Below are 18,618 nucleotides of genomic sequence, written 5' to 3'. Positions count from 1 at the left end.
AAAATCCTCATTTAGATGAACTGGAATAAAATTATATGTACATGAAAACTAAGTATTGGAATATAACCCAAAGAAAAAGACAGTTTTAACAGTGGCCATGCTGTTTCCAAATTATCTTTTCTTCTTTCATATTGTCCTCATATGACCTACTTCACTTCAGATGTTCTTGACTATGCAGACAGAGTTTTTTGAGCAGTAGTTTTGGGACAACTGGACAATTTGCTCTTCACCAAAAATGTCAGCGACAACTTGTGTTGGTGACTTCGTCTTGCACTGCTGTATCAATCTAAGTTAAAAAAAGCCTATTTCCATAAGGAGCTTTACTTTGGATGTTTGAAAGATTCATTTTTTTCTTTTCATACTTAACTGATTTTGTTGTCTCCGCAGAAATACAGTCAGTAACAGCGAGACCAAAGAGCTCATTGACTGCGTAGCTTCAATAGCATTCAGCGGTAGCCAGCCTCCACTCATCGTTTTTACAAAAAACAACCATCAAGAGGAAGACACCTGATGGAGGAAACAGAAGAAAAAAATTAGTGGCATTAAGAACAGAGAGTGTATTAAGTATTAATGGATGACATTTATGCTCTCTAATTAGGTAAGAAGGTTTGCTGACTCTAACAGCATTCGTAATACGCTGTTTCACCATACCGAATCAGCTTAAGATGTACAAGCCTGGTAAATGGCTCATCTTGACGCCCGAGAAAGCCCATTTCATGTGGCTGTAATATCCTAACCGGCAATACTCACAGAATATGAAGCATCTTTTTTGAACCATCCATCAACTCTTCCTCTTTTTACATAGGAGTGCAGTTTGACCCATCCTCTGTTGTGAATGCATCTGAGGATATATTTCTCATGGTCTATGTTACAAAAGATTCTCCAATCCTCAGCAAAATTAGAAACACTTTACCTCACTTTTACCACCAGGGAGGATTCCTCTATCACCATGGTATTTTTACCATGCCTGAATTTGGCTCATAGCACATTACAGTAATGTCCCCTGAGGAAATAGCTGATGGAAGACTCCAAGCCTTTGTTCTGCTTTGCTGCTGTTCTCCTTTTTGACTTTAAATTACTCAGGGAAGATGTTTCATTTGAATATCTGTGATATAAATTGCCAGTGTTGTTCTTCCCTGGCATTTGCTTGACAAATTAATTACCAATACAGTTTTGTGCAGGCTTTGTATTTGCAAGGCTGTGTAAGGTGGCAGCTGAGGGTTCCGCTTATGTAAATTAATTATAGGTGTAATTGACCTTCTGTGAAAGTGGCTGTGGCACATATAAGATTAAGAGCCATTGTATTAGGCTGTCACTGGGAAGCACCTGCTCTTTGTAATTCTGATTTAGTCAGTGCGATGAGGGGGACTGTGTCTAATAAGATAGTGAGGTAGCTCCCTCCGGAGAGTGGGAGGGCAAGAGAGGGGAAGTAATTTGGGAACTGACTGTACCTCAGCTGCATCCATTACCTGATGCAGATGTGTAAAGGGGGCTATGATTCAATTCTACTTCCAGAGAGTGTGGGGTAAATGGTCTTCTGGGGATATTAAGACTGGGCTACCTCAGCTACTGTGAAGGACAGCAGTGCTGCATGGAGTTATGCTAACTTTCCACTCATGTGTGACATGCACAGGTTGGTGGCACCCGTGAAGCCTACTTAGCTCCCCTGCTATATCTTCCCAAGTGGGAAGAAGGATGAAAATCAGGCAAGCAGAGGGCACAGTATAGCTCAACATTGGCCTCAGTTCAGAGAGACATCTGCTCAGCAACAGTCATGTGCCTCAAATTTTCCAGATACTTCAGTACTTTGCTGAATTACAACTATCATTTGTCTCCTTGTTTCTCAGAAAAAGTTTGGAAATTGTTTGCCCACGTAGTTTGCCCACTGATCTGTTTTTTTAGCTTGGGACAGGGGCAAGTTTTAAAGGATGCTTCTCTTTCCCTGCAGATTTCATCATCTACTTATTCCTCAACAGGAAAAATAATCTATGAGATCGGTTGTTTGCTGTGGGAATTATTATGCACTTTAGGATGATTCTGATTTCAGGTAAGGAATAAATGGCAGAATCAAACACTTCACAAAGAATATTAAATAGTTTGTAAAATTTCAGGTGTCCTTGGCAAAAACACATACATAGTTCTTAAAAAATTCACACATTTTCAGAGCGTAGCAATGCCTTCTGAGTGATACCTGGGACAGAATTACAAAAACAGCCGTCAAAATTATAGCATGCGTAAGCTTTTATTGTGAGATCTGGAATGCTGAGCTCTGCTGAGGCAATGTGCCAGTGGCATGCTGCAGGAGCATGGTGCTTTATATAAAGCTTTGGAAAATTCTCCACAACTGGATTTGATTTCTAGCTACAATTCAGCATAAATTGCAGTAAGTTTCCTGGAGGCAGTGGCTAGGGTAGCTCCTTGGTAGTGAGATGAGATACGAGGGAAAGATCTTCATGCATAAGGAATTCCACAGAGTGTTTTTTATTCTTCCTTGTTGGTCCAAGGAGGTTCTCACCTCAGGCATTTTTCTGGTAAAATGAGCATGATCCCAGTGAGACAAGGCTGGGGGGCTCACACTGACATAGGTTGATGCAGAGAATTGCCAGGGCTGGAAGTGACCTCTGGAGGTTTCTCATCCAACCTTCCTGTTCTAAATAGGTACAGTCCCACAACCTCTCTGGGCCTGTGTCCCAGTGTTTGATTATTCCCACAGTAATTTTTACCATTTTTTTCCAAATGGAAGTTTCCTAAATTCTAGCTTGAAGTTATTGCCTCTCCTCCACCTACTTTTTAAATGAAGAGTCTGAATGTCTTCTCTACACGCTCCTGCCAGGCAATTTTAGACAGCAGTGAGGTCTCCCCACACCTTCTCTTTCTACAGCTAGACAAACCAAGCTCCCCAGGCTTCTATCAGACATCATGTGCCCTGGACGCCTGAAGCCCTTCACTGCACTCACAGTTTGTCAATGTTTCCCTGTACAGAGAAGCCCCAAACCGGACGGGTACTCTCAATGTGGGTTTCACAAGCGTTGGAAAGAGGAGACCCTTCCCTAGACCTGCATAGATCTACATGCACTAGGGACAAATCACACCCACCACTGGAATGTACTAATGTCCCTTGCTGCCATAAAATGAAAACTCGTATATAATGCTTGGGCGGGGCATGCTGTGGATGAGACTGAAATGTAAACCTCCTTCCCTTTCTTCTCCACTTTGCTGACTGGATTCAGCCAGTGGCAGAGCTGAGGTAGTCCCTGCACATGACTGATGATGACCAGAAGGGTCCAGATCCAGCTCGCAGGTACTTTCTGCCTTTCTCTTCCCTCTTATTTTCTGATCAAGGAATCCATTCCTGCTACTTTCTTAGGTGAACAAGGGATATGCTGGAAAAGAAAACCTCATTTTATATTATAACTAACTGGTGCTAAAATACTATGTGAATACTGGCAGTCTTTGTTTCAAAGAGTGAGCCTAAAGGTGAGAAATTGCATGTTGTATGAATAATGTCTGTGGACTATTGTATTAGAGTCCTATTTCAGTGGGGTAAACAAGTTTTCCTTTGACTTTCAGGGTGTTTCTGTTTAGTGCTCCAGAAAACAGCTAGAATGTTGTTGTTGAATTAGATGGGTCCAGGATTAAACATTCATACTGCACATTGCTGCTCTGAGTATGTTTGTTTGAGAGATTTCTGAAGAGCTACCAAAGGGCAGCTTGAACTGCTGAGAGGATGTACAGAGAACTGAGTAGTGTTTAACAATAACAAATGAAGTCATGATGAAAATGAAAAAAAAAATAGCGAGGAAGAATGCACTCGTCCTTAGAAATTCACCACAAAACTAAAGAATGAGATGATTTGAGACACCTCAAATGTACATGAGCAGTGATCTGTGCCTAGCTTTTCCAGTGCTGTTTTATTTAATACGTCCTTCATAGCAATGCTTTAGAATTAATTTATATTCGACAGGGTTAAACACCAACATTTCAAATTCAGAAACAACAGTTTAACTCAGCAACACGTTTATTGTCCTACGGTTTTGCAGTGGTTTAGAAGCAAATGGAATATAGGGAAAAGGATGGCTTTTGTTTTTGTAGTACAAAACTTGCTCAAGAGCAGCTTATGCTTAGTCTTTAGGTCTGCATGCATTTAGGCAGCATAATGCTACTGATGTGTACAAATAGAAGAAAACCTTCTCCACCAGGAACAGATCATTACACGTACTTGTAACTTGCTGTCTTGGTCACCTGATGACAGTTACCAGATTGCTGAAGTGCGTTAGGTTTCCTGTAGCTGATACCCTTATAAAAACACTCTCAGACGGAAGGCTCATAGAGCCCTACTGCTGATTTGCCTGCCTTTTTGTTATTCCCCAGATGGCATTTGGAGATACTTGAATATACGGCAAGTGACAGTCCTACCAGCACCCAGTGTGCACTGTGAAAAGGGAAATGGAAAGAATGCGGGCACCTGGAAATAAAGGGATCTAAAATTTATGTTTTAAGCCAAAGCCATCATAAGTGACTATTTGGTTCTCTGACATCTCTGCCGTCACAGAAGATGAATGCATGTAGCCCCTCACATACAGGTTTTGATAGTGGCACACAAATGCTGCTTTTAATCATAAGCTTCACATCAGTAGAATTAATGCTTTTAGCTCCTAGGCAGCTCTGCAAAATCAAAGGCTTGTGTAGGTCCTTGTTTTTAAAGCTCTGCACTGACTTACATCTCCAAGCAGTGTACTTGCTACACATTAAAAGAAATAGTGACTTCACTAAAGCAAATGGCAAAAGATTCTATTGGTCACAATACAGTCTTGATGTTAAAATCTGTGTGGAACATGCAAGCAATGAGATCAATTAAGGTGAAGCCCATCTGCTGCCATGTGGGTAACAGATACCAGGAGATAGTCCTTAAGCAACGAGATGTTGCCTGTTTTTGCCAAGGGCCCTTAGGACATTAATGGACTTTAATGGTTCTGAGCAACCTCACTTTGGGTTTCCACCCCACACCCTATGCCTCTGAGCTCCATTTAAGCTCAGCCCAGGCCCTTCAGTCTCTTCCTGAGCGATATTGTAGGTTTATTTGCTTCTTGCTGTGTCTCTTGGTTGGGCCTTGGCAATCTGCTGCAGATGGCTTCTCTCTTGGCTGCACCTCTCGGCTGTTCATTGTAGGTTTGTCTTTAGCCCTGTCTTCTTTCGTTTCTGACTGGAGGCTCTGCTTGTACACTGGGCCTCTTTCATTGCTTGCACCTACATAGGTGGCTATTGAAGAACTGCTTTCAGTCCCTGAGTGTACCCACTGTGCTTGTACGCTGTGGGGCTGTGCCCAGTTAGCGAGGGCACAGCCTGTGCTGGCATCACCATTGACTTCCACTTTCCTTTTTTCAGACCTTGCTGCTTTCTGACACTGCTGGGAAAATTTGCAAGTCAATATTTTAATTAAAATTAGTCTAACTACTCCTCAGATAATTTCCTATGCCTTGCTCTTGGTGCCATGAGACTGATTCCCCAGGTCACTTATTACTGCTCTGTTTAGACAGAGCGTTCGTAGCCTGGAGTGGATCCATAGTTGTTCCCACATGAATATCCCTATGCAGGTTCATCTCCCAGATGTGTTCAGATACCCGTTCCAGTCTCTTAACTTTAACAAACAATCAGATGCCAGAAAATCTCCAATATGAATTTTCACAGGAAAAGAAGAAAAATGGAAAATACTGAGAATGAAAATCACGTTGTTTACATGCAGTGTAACAATGAGATAAATGACTTGTTTGAAATGTGCATCGTGTTACTTGATGGAAATATTAATAGGATTTTTCAGAAACATGTTCAGCTTACATTTGTTCAACACTAAGCTGGATCAGAATGTTGGGGTAGGTGTCTGTCAGATTTTAGATGCTGAGCATGTATGAATTCTGTAAAAGTTTGGAACGAACGATGCTTTTTTATTCTGCTATGTTATTGATTGTTCTTTTTTATTTTTTTTCAAAGACATGGATGGGCTTATGTGGTTCTGGGTTGTTCCAAGTTAGTTGGGCTGTAAGGTCAGAGACTTCCCTTCCCAATATGTGAAAATACAAGAACTTTGGGAATTCCAGGTTGTTTTTTTTTTTTTTTTTTTTAGCAAAAACACATAAAAGTCATCACTCTGTACTGCTAATTCACCGTAACCATTCTGAGTGAACTTCTGCCTAAAGAAACTGCAGAAATCTGGGAAGAGCAGAGAACAAAGGTTTCCCAAAGCTGTATGTGCAGAGAGAGCAGGTAGCAGTGGGTTGAACTTGTCGCTGGAGGTTGGGTTCTACTTCAAAATGACCTTGGAGAGGAGTGCTGGAGGGTTATGTTTCTTAAGGGCATGTAAATCTAGATTTTCATAAAAGCCAAACATCATGTTTGTTTGAGGGAAGAAATACTGTCAGATTTCTTACTGTCAGAAGGCCACATCAGGGATAAGCAAGGCCTTCAAAATCAAGAAGCGTTTTGCACCTGAAACATAATGTGTCTTCTTCTCTGAGTACTAATTTATAAACAAAAAATGAAAGTACGAGAATGTGCCTTTCAGTATTTGGAAGAAAAAAATTTCCTGTTGTCCTTAGAAGGACTGCCATTTCTGTGTCCAGATATTGACCTGCAAATTATAAATAGATGTGCGTGTATGTATGGTAATACATACAATGCAGTACTACAGTAATGTGCAGCGGTACTATGAAATATTACTACAAAATATTCCTAGAGAAGGACTTAAGATCCTTTTTCTCTGCTTTCTGGTGGTGGTGATTAGTTAGCATGAGATGACTTACAGCTGTCTGTCTGCCTGTAGGTCTTCTGTCATTTCTGGATGATTCATTTCTGTCTTCTCTTTCTCAGGATTGCTTGGTGTAGTATGGGAATTCAAATAACCTTAATATGACTGGCCTTCGTTTTGGCTGTGTACTCTTAAGAGCATGCAGCAACGTCTGAGGGCTGCTCCAGAAGTAATGCCTCCTGTGTTACTATGTTGGCACATGACCTCAGGGGCAGGTGTTGGTGGTATGGCAGTAGAGGTTGAACCTTCCCACTGATATTCTGTTACATTCTGTTTCTGTGCGATAGATGGGAGCAGAAGGGCAGCCTGACAGAATGGTGTCTGACACAGAAGTGCAGATGAAGTAAAGGTGTGGAATTGAATTCCTGAATGAGGAAAAAATAGCAGCCACTGACATTCTTTGACATTTGCTGAATGTTTCTGGAGACCAAGCAGTGGATGTAAGGCGGTGGGTAGTGCATTTTAGCAGTGGCAACAACAACAGTGGGTTACCTCCACTGCTGCAGATTTTTATGAGTGCGGCATGCAGGCTCTTGTTCATCACTGGTTAAAATGCATAGCTAATAGTGGTGACTACATTGAGGAGCAGAATTTTGTAGCTGAGAATTTTCTCTATCAAATAATGTTATTATGCTTTTTGTATCTGTTATAGTTTCCACTGAAATAAATAGAAGGCAATACTTTCAGAGTAACCTATGTACATATATTTAGCATAAACTTTAGCCCTTTTCTGTTTCAGGAAAGGAGATACTCAGGAAGCTAGTGAGGTTATTTCGTATCTTTTTCTGTGTCTTGCAGTAGTTTCACTGATCAATGAGATCAATAGGAAACTCTCAAAAGTAGCTCACTCAAAGTTAGCAAAAACCAAGAGATTTTTTTTTAAATTTCCAAGTAAATAGATTTCCAATTATATAAACAAAATTTGTTTTTAAGCATGATAACCACTTGAATAATATTTTTGAAAATCATAGCGGAAAAACAAAACATGCTTCTTAGACCGGGGTAGACAATGCAATTTTGAGGAAAGTTATCCATTTAAAGGGAAAAAAAGGTTTGGCTAGATGAGATTGACCGATTCCTTTGAATAACTGGACTATTCCTGTCTCCAGGCACCCAGATGAAAAACTTGCCTCAGGAACTTCTTGCCATTGTATCCCAGTCACAAATGTCCTCTGTACCTGTGCTTGGCATAGGTGGCTCTCCACCTTGGACACTGTGCTGTTTTCATACTCTTGTGCACCCATGAAGAGATTAGCAGCCTTGATTACAACGTTTAGCTTTGCATATTAATTAGTAGTTCTATACAAAGCAGTTCACAAACCGGTTTTGAGTCTCTGGATATTCTGCCACTGGGGCTTTTGTGAGGTTGGTATCTTCATTTTTTTTTTTTCCAGTGAAAGCTATTTAATGTTGAATATTTGAGGATGTAGTACTTCATCAGTAAATTCCTCCCTAGCAGAAAATAAGTCCCTTTTTATCTTCACTTCTCCTCTCTATGCCCGGCCAGTGTATTGACCAGGGAATGGAGATTTTGATATTCTCTTTAGAAAACAGAACTTCATTCTTTTGGGAGAAGCACAGAAGACTGTATGGTTATTTTCCTGATGAGATGTGTGTTTCGCCAAAAGCTACGTGTAGAGTACCAGACCAGAATCTCTTGGGATATCCTAGTGATAGCACATCAGTTGCCTCTTAATTTAGTTCTGAAAATGAATTAATGAAGAGACTTTTCCAGTAATTTAGTTTTCAGTAATTTTTCAATAACATGAACTGCTTTCAACAATGTAAACCAAATTTTTCAGAAATTTAAACTATTTGTTCAGAAATATAAATTTCCACACGTTTGAACTGTTCATTCCTTCAGTAAATGAAAGAAGACAGCACCTTTGGGATTCAGGCAGGAGTGGGAGGGATTGATGAACTCCTAATATCTTTATAGTAAAATAACTTAGTTTAAATTTTATAGTAATTCATATTTAAATGTTTTGATGCTGTATTTCTATGGATGTCTGTGATAGTCACAGTCTCATCTAGCTATGCCTCTGAACTAAAAGTGTCACTGGGCTTCATGTCAAATACAAAGTCAAAGGAAGGAATTTTACTGTGTTTCACACAGTTTTTATATTTAATTTTTTTCTGAAAGCAGCATGGGGTACTGCCACTGGATATTTTTATCCTTGTGGCCAGCTGCCAGCATTGACAAGCTATCAGCAAAGAAAAGGCTGGGAGGTTTTAGCATTTGGTAAGAGCAAGTACTGAGAGGACAGATAATAACATTGGTGTGTCAGGACGCAGAGAGGGAGTTCTAGCCGGGACTGAATATTCCTATTCTCTACTGCTTTTTATTTGAGACAGCTTAATTCCCCCTTGCTTTTCTTGTGATGAACTAACTATACAGCCCATGGTCTCCTGGAAGGAAACTAGTGACTAGAACGACAGTCCTCATTAACTCCCATTGAGTTGGTGACAATTCACACTGAAGTAATTTTGTAATGCTACTTTTAGGTTTAATGCTTGAAGTTGTCAAACTTGGATGGCCAGGAGTAAGCAGTGAGAGCTGGTGGCCATGACAGCATGCCTGGCATGCAGCTGAAGCTAAGGATCTCATCCACATTCATCTGCCGGGCTTCTGCGTGAATCCTGAATTTGGGCAGCAGCCTCGAGAGGGGAACACCTCAGAAGAAAACCTCCAGCAAGTTTCTCTGCAGGAAATCAACTGATATAAGCAGCCTCAAATAAATCTTTATCTGTGCCATACAGTACAGATGCTACTCGTTTCACATTGTTCCTATCTTGGTGTACTCCTAGGAATGCAGGGACAGCCATTTACAGTGCAGGTGTCTCATTTAGCCTAGTGCTGCTCACTGATATAGCTGTTTATTATCAAAAATAGTAACAATGGTACTGATCAAAATGATAAACAAGTCCCTTTCCCCTTAGAAGTTGCAGTTTGTTGCTGTGCTGTATTTTGCTGCTGGCAGCTTTTCACCAGCATCAAGTGGTTAATACAAACTTGTCTCCAGTATGATTTGCCCCTTGGTGTGTTTAATGAAGTCTGGGTATATCTGAGTACTGCTTTTACCTACGTGGTGTTTTTTTGTATAGATACTTGGCTTTCTGCAACCTCTCATAACTACCTGTCTTAATTGATATAATCTGTGCAATTGCATTTTATTTTTGAGGATTTATGCTCTTTTCTGGATTAAGTTGGCTGTACCTGATCTTGTTTCCCTTACTAAAATCTATTAAGCAATTCTGAGATTGCTGGTGGTGGTAGCAGTGAATGTAGCAAATGTAAATGCTTTCAGATTTTCCCTTTGGGATTGTTCATATTTTGACAGAGTGCATCTTACAAACATACAGAAGTGGGAGAACTGCTATGGTTTTTTGTCAGTGCATACTTCTTGCTCACCATTTTCACTTTCACCTTCAAGTTTGTTTTTGTCTCCTTAGCTAACCTGTCAAGCTAATTTTGTGTGAGGATGAAGTAATACTTTACAGGAATCATCAGCTCACCTTCTGAACATAGGAAGGCAATATTTTACCACAAAAACTCAAGCAACAAAGTGTTCATTAATACAGCCAGAACAGAGAAAATCTTTTATATACACTCATAGACATGAGCTCCTATTACTCTGCTCTTTGGCTGGTTCCCATTAATGTTGGGGTCAGAAGCAGGGGTGTTGGCAAGGACGGATAACACATGCCATATTCCATCCCTATGGCAATCTCTTTTGAAAAGTGGTACTGGAGAGAATGAGGCTGTTAAGGCTCTTCCTTAGAGTAAGATATGTGATGTGCATGATGGGGGAGGAAAAGGCAGTAAGTTTCTCTGTGAGTATCAATATCAAGTCATTCATTTTATTTTTCAGCTGGTACGGCCAAGAATTAATGTTTTGGAGAAGTCTATGCATATATTTTATATCCCTGGAATGCTATTAAGCTGTCAGAGATAGCTACAGAATGTCACATAGCCTTTGTATTTTACCCACTGGCTTAATTTTTTTAGTATCTTTTGTAATCTTAAATGTTTTTACCTGTCATTGTTCAGACCTTTGATTCAAATGTTAAGAACCCAGATACCTTGTCTTGATCTTCTTCAAGCTCCGTTGGTTACAAATACATCTTGATATTTTCTTAGGTTTAGTTCAGCAAGGAGAGCCTTTTGATATTTTACTACTTTCATCCCGTGTTAAAACAGGCATATCTAAGTACATAATTGAAAGATCAGTTCGGCATTAAGCTTGAAGCAAAACTTTTGGTTTCACTGTTAAATATGGATTTATACAATCTATATTTTTTTCATGGGAAATACTTAAACACATTATAAATGTGATTTTTTTTAAGGTAAAAATCTTGGACATTGTCGCTGCTTTGTTCCACTGCTTAAAAAGTGAAATAATCACTTTATTTCTGGTGTAAAAAAATATAATTGACGAGTAAAACTATTACAAGACAGCAGAGTTTAAGTTAGTATCTTGCCTCTACAGAAAAGTTAAATTCTGATGTTATTTATTTCAAGGAAAAGAAGATGTTTTCAAGCAGCGTTTTTGAAAAAAGCTTTGGGAAGGGCATGAAATAGCCAATACAGTTTATTTGTCCTCTTCAGAATATGAAAAATCCTCGAAATGTACATGCTTAACTGCAAATCCCAAGCACAAAAACCAGTAAGCATACGGACTTCTTTGTTCTTTCATTGTTTCACCTTGAATCTCCAGATAAGAACAAGTTGAGAGAAGACTTGGTTAGAGTGGCAGGTCTGTTGGGATCATATGCAAACCTTTGGACAAGAATCCAGAGTCCAAAGAGTTCTGCTCATCATCAAGCCCAGGCCAAAACTAGGGAACATCTGTGTTTACTTTTTTCGTGCCAATCTTCAGTATAACTGCAATAGTTAAGTAGGAAAATCTCAAGCTGTGATGCTAGCTTACTCTGCATCTCCAGAGAATTTTACTTCCCATTCCCCATAAATCAATTTATAGTGACATGTCTTGCAGATGGTCCACCAGTGACCAAACATTTTGTGCAGCTGTCCATTTATCAGGCATTCAGGTTCTAGGGTGTAATATCAAATTTTATTTACTGGCCACTCAATTAATGGAAGAACTGCTTTGATTTATAGTTGCCTAATTTTATGAAGAGAGATCAGTGCTGTTGCACTCAGACAAAATAGCCCTTTCATTTCATGCTCAGGGCTCTAGCCAGGTGCCCAGCAGTGTTTCATTCTATGAATTACCAGTCTGTGCCTTCTAAAACGATTAGCATAATGCTGAGGAGGGACTCTGGCAAACTGAGATGTAAGCAAAGATAATAGGAACAGTTAGCTGGAAGCTGCAGGATGGAGAAAGAGTTCTTAACTGATATTGATTGTTATGGCTCAGGCAGATGTTAAACATGCACAACAGCCAATTACAGCACAATTAGAATTATAGAACAACCTCACATAATGGGAAAATTGGTGAGGGTAATGTGATGAAGAAGGGAACTATTCTCTCCTTTTATCTTGAGAAGTGCCGCTCTTTCTGCTCTCATGGACAGTTAAATCAGATCTTTTGTTTGCCTTCAGCCAAGATGTTCCTTCTTTCTTTCCTCCCAGAAAACCCATGCTTAATGAGAAAAAAAAGGGTAGTATTGTGAATTTGGGAAGAAGTCTCAATGGAGTAGGGAGGGGAAATGCAAATAAAATCTCAACTGATGTTAACATTTGTAGCAATTCTAACTTCAGTGCAATTCTTCAGGCACCTTACACAAATCTATCTTTGTTCATCCTTCAGAACCAAGGAGACTTCCAGTCATCACTAAGTGATCATCTGGGTTGCTGACCGTGTGCTTGATGGGTGGCTGGTTCTTTTCTTTAACATGGAGGCACTACTGAACCCAGTGTTGGAAACTGAATGAAGATGAAAGGTTTTTAAGAATGCTTCCTCTGTTAAATAGTTCAATTGACTACATGCTTAGGAATGGGCTGAAGCTCGAGAGCAAAGGAGTAGTCTGAGATAGCGTTTGAACTTATTTGCCTCATCATTTGACACTTTTCCTAAAGTGATGAAATTTTACAAGGCCAGCTGATGTCATGCATGTTAGATGATTTTGTCCACCTCTTCTTGGAGAGTCCTCACAAAGAATGTTTGCTTTCAGTTTTAGAGATACACACTATTTATCCCTTAGTGAAGGTACTGTTTTAGTTTTATGACTGTCAGTGGTTTTGATTTTCTTTACTGTTTGGCATCTAACCTATTTAATAGAATGTATACCTTTGGCGTGCAACACGGGTATGTGGAAATCAAGGACAGTGAGTGATTAATATATAAGCACACACACCATTTTATTTAAAATCAGTTATTTACATCTTAGCATGTTCAGGATTTGGGGATTTTTTTTTGCCAGTCTGGAGATGTGTGCATTCCTGGCATATGACGTCGTTTGAAATAATGAGAAACAGAACTTTGCTAGAAGCCTCAGAGAAGTAGATATTACTGTTCATCTGAGAATTTGCATTATGAGAATGATGCAGTGGATGATCCATTCATATCCTGCGTCCTTTAAAAGTATTTGAGCTCATCATTTGAAATACTATGTCTCTAGGGAAAGAAATACAAGTATATATTTGCATAATTAGCAGTTTTTGATTTTTGAAATATGTAGGTCATTCTGAAAATAATGCCTCCTTTTTTATTTCCATGGAAACTACAGTAGATACGAAGTCCACGATAACACTGTTCGATAGAGCAAATTCTCAGCTACAAAATGCTATTTTTTCAACATAGTCACTGCCATTAGCTGTGCGTTTGGTGAATAATTGAGAGGAAGTTTATCCGTTATGATTATACCAGGGAAAAATTCTACTCAGACTTTGGTTTGAATGATGATTACTTTCATGCTTATATTCTGCATAGTGTTCTCCCGCAGGCTTGGAAAGTGTTGGTGTATTCCACATCCATTCTCTTGATTCAAAATGGCAGAAGTGTGGTTCCAATATTCCATTTCTAACGGGAGGCTTGTGTTGCATCCAGGTAGTAATAAACCTCCTTCACGAGCTGTCAGACAGCTATGACTGAACTGTTTGAGCAGTTTCAAGGTAGAAGTGCAGGCCTAGATCCTGATACGACAGTAGCAACCTAAACACTTCCATGAATTCCTGAAAAATGAAAAAAAGCAAAAACAAACCACTTATGTCTGAAAGTGTTGTGGGGGCTAAAATACTTTACCCTTGTGATTTTGCAATGCAGTTAACAGCGTGGATGTATTTTCTCTGTTTTTGTGATGATCAGCCTCGACAGGTGAGCCTTCTCTAGATGACAATTGCACTTCTGTAGAATCACTCTATCATGTTGTGAAGAGCACTGACTTAATTTTTAAAACAGACATCTGGAAATAGAAATGTGGGATAGGAGAACTAGAAATACCAAGTCAGAGACAAGTGCCTTTCCCCAACAATAATAGAAATGGTACTTTTAGTACAACTTTTAGTTGTACTTAGTACAACTAAAAAGAAACGTGCTGTGTGTATGTGCAGTTGTGGAGGGGTATGGAAGGAAGGTTGCAAGTGATGCTGGGAATTGGATGATGACTGAGAGAAATTAAGTTTTCCCTGATTCTAAAATGCTGAGGGATTTGGGGACGTCAGGCAAAAGTACTTTGCCCCTGAAAATAATGTGATGCAGCTTATGCCCTGGCAGAATAAGAACCAGTAAAGCACTTCTGAGTAGATGCTGACTGCCGGTGTGGGGACTTTGGGGAAAAGTGCAGTTCATCACTACTCAGCATTTGTCTCCTTGACTTCAGTGAGTAATTAAGTTGCAGTGGCCCTTTTAGTGAATCTAAGCTATGCACGGGAGACTGAAAGCCCAAAATCCAATAGTGTGTACTCTCCTGTTTCTGGACTAATCCTGTAAGATGCAGTGAGTTGAATGGATGATCTAATGAGAGAATATAACTGCAGTCAGCTCACTCTTCTTCAGAAATTAATAATGAAAGCCCACTGAAATAAAGAAACTAATCTGTGAAGGAGCAATAAAATAAAATAATTAAAGTGGAAATCTATTTACTGGGGAATCAGATCTCATAAGGAATTGTGCTAAGTATAAAGTATATCCACTGTGCAGCACATGCCTGTGATTGCTCCCTCTGATACCCATGAGGGCAGGAAGTGCCCTGGGAATTTGGTTTCATGCAGTGCATCATTCAGAAATTTTGGGTGCAGAGTCGTTTAGAAGTGGAAACACACCTGAGACTTCCTCACTGGACAAGTAAGTTTGTAAAGATTACTACCATATACACACAAGTAAAAACTGCCTTTTTAGAAGGAAAAAGAAGACAGACTTGGAATGGCAGAAGCTGGTTATCGGGTCAGTTATTAAACTTATCTCTGTATCTGTATTACACACAGTGAAGCGTTCTCACTTCCATCATGAAGAGCTGCACATACTATGCAAGCTATGAAGCTGATTAAACATATGTTTCTCACAAAATTCTCACCAACCCTTTCCCATTCTCTGCAATGATTACATCTCCTTTACCCGAGCACTTCACTCTCAATTTGCCCCAGGACTTAGTCCTCCGCATCTTCTTCAGTTCATCATCTCCCACTCTGCTGAGCCCCAGATGCTGTTCTGAGCTCACCCAGAAACCAACAAGGGGCATGAAATACAAACTGCAGGTCATTCTTCACTGCAGTTTCTTCACCTGCTGCCTTGGCAGCAACATGCCAATGCTTGCTGGCAGCTGACCATACTGCAGATCTGTAGGACAAATCAGGGGCTTCTCAGCTGCTTTTAAAAAGTGATGAATGAATTTCCCTGCAAGGAACTTCAGCTGGTGTGGTGCCACTGCTGGTACTGAAACCCCCTACAGTTTTATGAACATGGCAACTTAATAGTAGCAAATTTCATTTGCGAAATCTTGTGTTGGTGGAGGAAATTGGATGTCCTGCAGGAAGTCTGCATCTGCAGCCACGTGTTTCTCTGGTGCACGCAACTTATTTTCCCTTCCACAGACCTGCAGCTGTCGTCTCTTGTGTCCTCTGGGTCAAGCTCTCTCGCTCTTGCCAAGGAAAATCAAGAGGTAAGTAGTCTGCTTTTTTGAGTTGTGTGGAGATCTGAGCAAATGACAGAGGTTTCTCTCATACATAACTCAGTTTAGGCCACATATTGAGTGGGGAATGGTGGCAGGGTTAAAACATTTCACGTAATTCTCACTTAAAATGAATTTGACGTACCTGCCTCAGTTCTCTGAAACAGAAACAGATTCCAGTGGGTGTAGAAGCATCACTGAAATACTGGCAATGTTTCATGTAAGACTCCAAGGCCCTTTGGGCAAGGCCTGTCACTGGTTTTAAACAGTGCCCAGCACACAGGAATTTTGATTTGAGTATAGCAGGAAGATCTCTGACTGCATATAGGCAGACTGATGACACTGGGAAAGCACTTGATTGTTCTGTTGCTGGAGTAGAGGATGGCCCTGCAGCTCCTGGTTTTGACGCCAGGCCTTTGCCCTGGGTCTCTGCTCTCCCACCAGCTAATTGAAATTAACAGAAACTCTGAACAGCAAGAAACTGAGAACAAAGAGAGGCATTGCTTGTGACTATTGACCACACTTGGTTGCCTTGTCCCCTGCAGAATGTGTTCTTATTTAAAATGGCTACAGATGGCATACAGTGTAGTATGAATGCATTTTGTGTGATGTCAGTTATAGGACTCTTGTATCTTAAGATTTCACAGCTACAGTGGTGTCATGGATCAACAGTAAGTTTATAATATTTTGACTCAGTATTATACATGATGTTCATATTCTTGAGTATCTTAGTGACTTATTTTGCTGTTCACTGTCTGAAAATCCGCTGTTCAGGAGTAGATAAAGCACTGTGTCAGGAAAGAGCAATGCTGTTGTTTCAGGAAGTATGTAATTATGGAGGCTTCTTATGGGAGGTTTCTTCTGCTTGGTTACTTACCATCAACATGGAACAATTTTTCATCTAGCTTCTGGTTCAGCTGTTGTTTTTTGGACTCAAAGGGCTAAATTCATTCCCACTCTAGCTCCAGGGAAGTCCATGGAGGTTCAGTAGGAATTTACAGGGAACTGTATTTAAACTTCAGCAGTCAGAAATAGAGCACCTTGCTACAGGTCATGTTGCTCCTGAGGCTCATTCTTTATCTGCCAGAATAGTCTTGTAGCCCATTTTTCTCCAGGCTTTGGGGATTGGGTTGGAGAGAAAATGAACTGTTTGTGGTACAACTGCCCAGTCATGTAAGATCTGACCAGGCCAGAAGCACCTGTGTGCTTTCTATAGGCCATCATATACCTTGTCATTATTGCAGCACTGGATTTGAACCAACGCTAATACACTGAAGGGCTTTTATGTCATGGCCAGATCCTACCTTTTTCAGTAACTTTCCTTTTACTGGAGGATCTCTGATCTGTGCCGGCTATTGTTCCCAGATACATTAGCATCTGTCTTGTAGTGATGTGTTCCTGGGACTTTTTTTCATTTTTACTAGCTCTTTCCAATTGTATGTTTATTTTTAATTACAGAACAAAGCACAGCCCAGCTTAGCTGTCTACTGCATTTGATCTTATCCAGCAAAGGCAGGGCAGCTATGAATACATCTGGCACAATGTTAGTTGCTGATAGCAAGACCTGTGGGCAGAGAGCATGCTGCCAGGTCCAGGACCCTCTCTCCCCTCCAAAACTGGTTGGGAAGGTGTCAACGGTTTACAGGCGTTCGGCCCGGTTCCGTGACAAAGGGGACGGGGGATCCACGGGTCCACGCCCCGGGAAAAGGGAAAAGGGGAAAAGGGTAAGGAGATGGCCCTGAGAGCAAAGAACAGCAGCAACAATCTGAGGAGAAACAAACTAATTTACTAAATAAGATACCGGAATGCAAAACAACACACTATAATACAATATAATTACAATTTAAGCTGATAAATCCAATACAGAGAGAGAGAATGTCCCAAAATCAAGGTAGGCCTTACTCTACTACCAACGATAAGACGGCTGGAGAGCGAGGTGCTGCCAAGATGAGAGACGGGTGGAAAAAGGGACAAGGTCTCGTGATCTGCAAGTTTTTATACTGTGAGCTTTTATGTTTTCCCTCTGGCTGGAAAATGGTAACAGAGGAGCAAAGTGCCATGGGGAATGTAGTAGTCCTTCTCTTCTGAGAACCAGGTACATTCACTACATGATGTTATGATGTGGAATACCAACAACCGAAAATCACAAAACCATGACAGAAGGGGAACCGCATTAGTCAAAGAAGGAAAAGGTCTTTATCCTTCTTTTTCTTCTGTGTGTCCCTGCAAGTGATGGGTTCATTTTTGTTCCTAATAAACGTGTTTTCCTTCTTAGTTTATGTTAAGGTCTATAATATGAATCACAACACAGTCCTAGTGCCTGTGTTATACTCCTACTCCTTCCACCTACAGATCGCTCATGAAAAAGCAGCTCACAGATTACAGCTTTTCCCTGCTACTTTGTCACACTGATACTGTTATTAGAATGATAATTGATTAGGAGACTGTTCTTTGTACTCCAGTAACAACACTAATGAGAAAAGTGCATGAGGTCTGACTGAAAGCAGTCAAATCTGCCATTGATAAAATCAACCATGAAAACTTTTCTTTCTTTCAACTAAATGTTGAGGGAAGCCTATGACAGGTGCTGTTAGATTATGTTATTTCTCTTGTGTATGTATTGTCACTTCTCATGTTTCCCAAAGACATCCCATTTGGGAGGAAAACACTTTCAATCCAGCATCACTGTCTTCTTGTGTGGAAAGGGAAAACAGACATATGGTATGATCAGAATTAGCATCTCC

The 18,618-nt window shown here is 40.3% G+C and overlaps 1 protein-coding gene and 1 long non-coding RNA gene across 6 annotated transcripts in view; both read left to right on the top strand.

Moving 5' to 3' along the window:
* The window catches only part of CPNE4 (copine 4), a 268,973-nt gene that overhangs the window by 14,115 nt on the left and 236,240 nt on the right, over positions 1-18,618 (top strand). Inside the window, exons 2-4 of one of the 4 annotated variants that reach the window (XM_021388899.1) lie at positions 388-598; positions 1,949-2,047; positions 15,798-15,865. The exons of 2 other annotated variants lie outside the window; for them this stretch is intronic. Coding sequence is in view for 1 of the 2 variants with exons in the window: in XM_021388898.1 (XP_021244573.1) it covers positions 2,020-2,047 (28 nt within the window). In the remaining variant the exon portion in view is untranslated. The remainder of the gene's footprint in view (positions 1-387; positions 599-1,948; positions 2,048-15,797; positions 15,866-18,618) is intronic. One more of the 4 variants, XM_021388898.1, reaches the window with a different exon arrangement.
* Positions 7,158-12,503, top strand: LOC110394848. 2 transcript variants are annotated; one of them, XR_002435960.1, is made up of 3 exons: positions 7,190-7,250; positions 7,912-8,167; positions 9,308-12,503. It is a non-coding gene; the product is annotated as an uncharacterized LOC110394848 (long non-coding RNA). The 2 variants fall into 2 exon arrangements; XR_002435959.1 differs by having other exon boundaries at positions 7,158-8,167.

The sequence above is a fragment of the Numida meleagris genome, chromosome 2 (assembly GCF_002078875.1).
Source record: "Numida meleagris isolate 19003 breed g44 Domestic line chromosome 2, NumMel1.0, whole genome shotgun sequence".
NCBI classification, from domain to species: domain Eukaryota; kingdom Metazoa; phylum Chordata; class Aves; order Galliformes; family Numididae; genus Numida; species Numida meleagris.
Note: the sequence above shows the minus strand (reverse complement) of the source record. Positions and strands in the feature narration are given on the sequence as shown.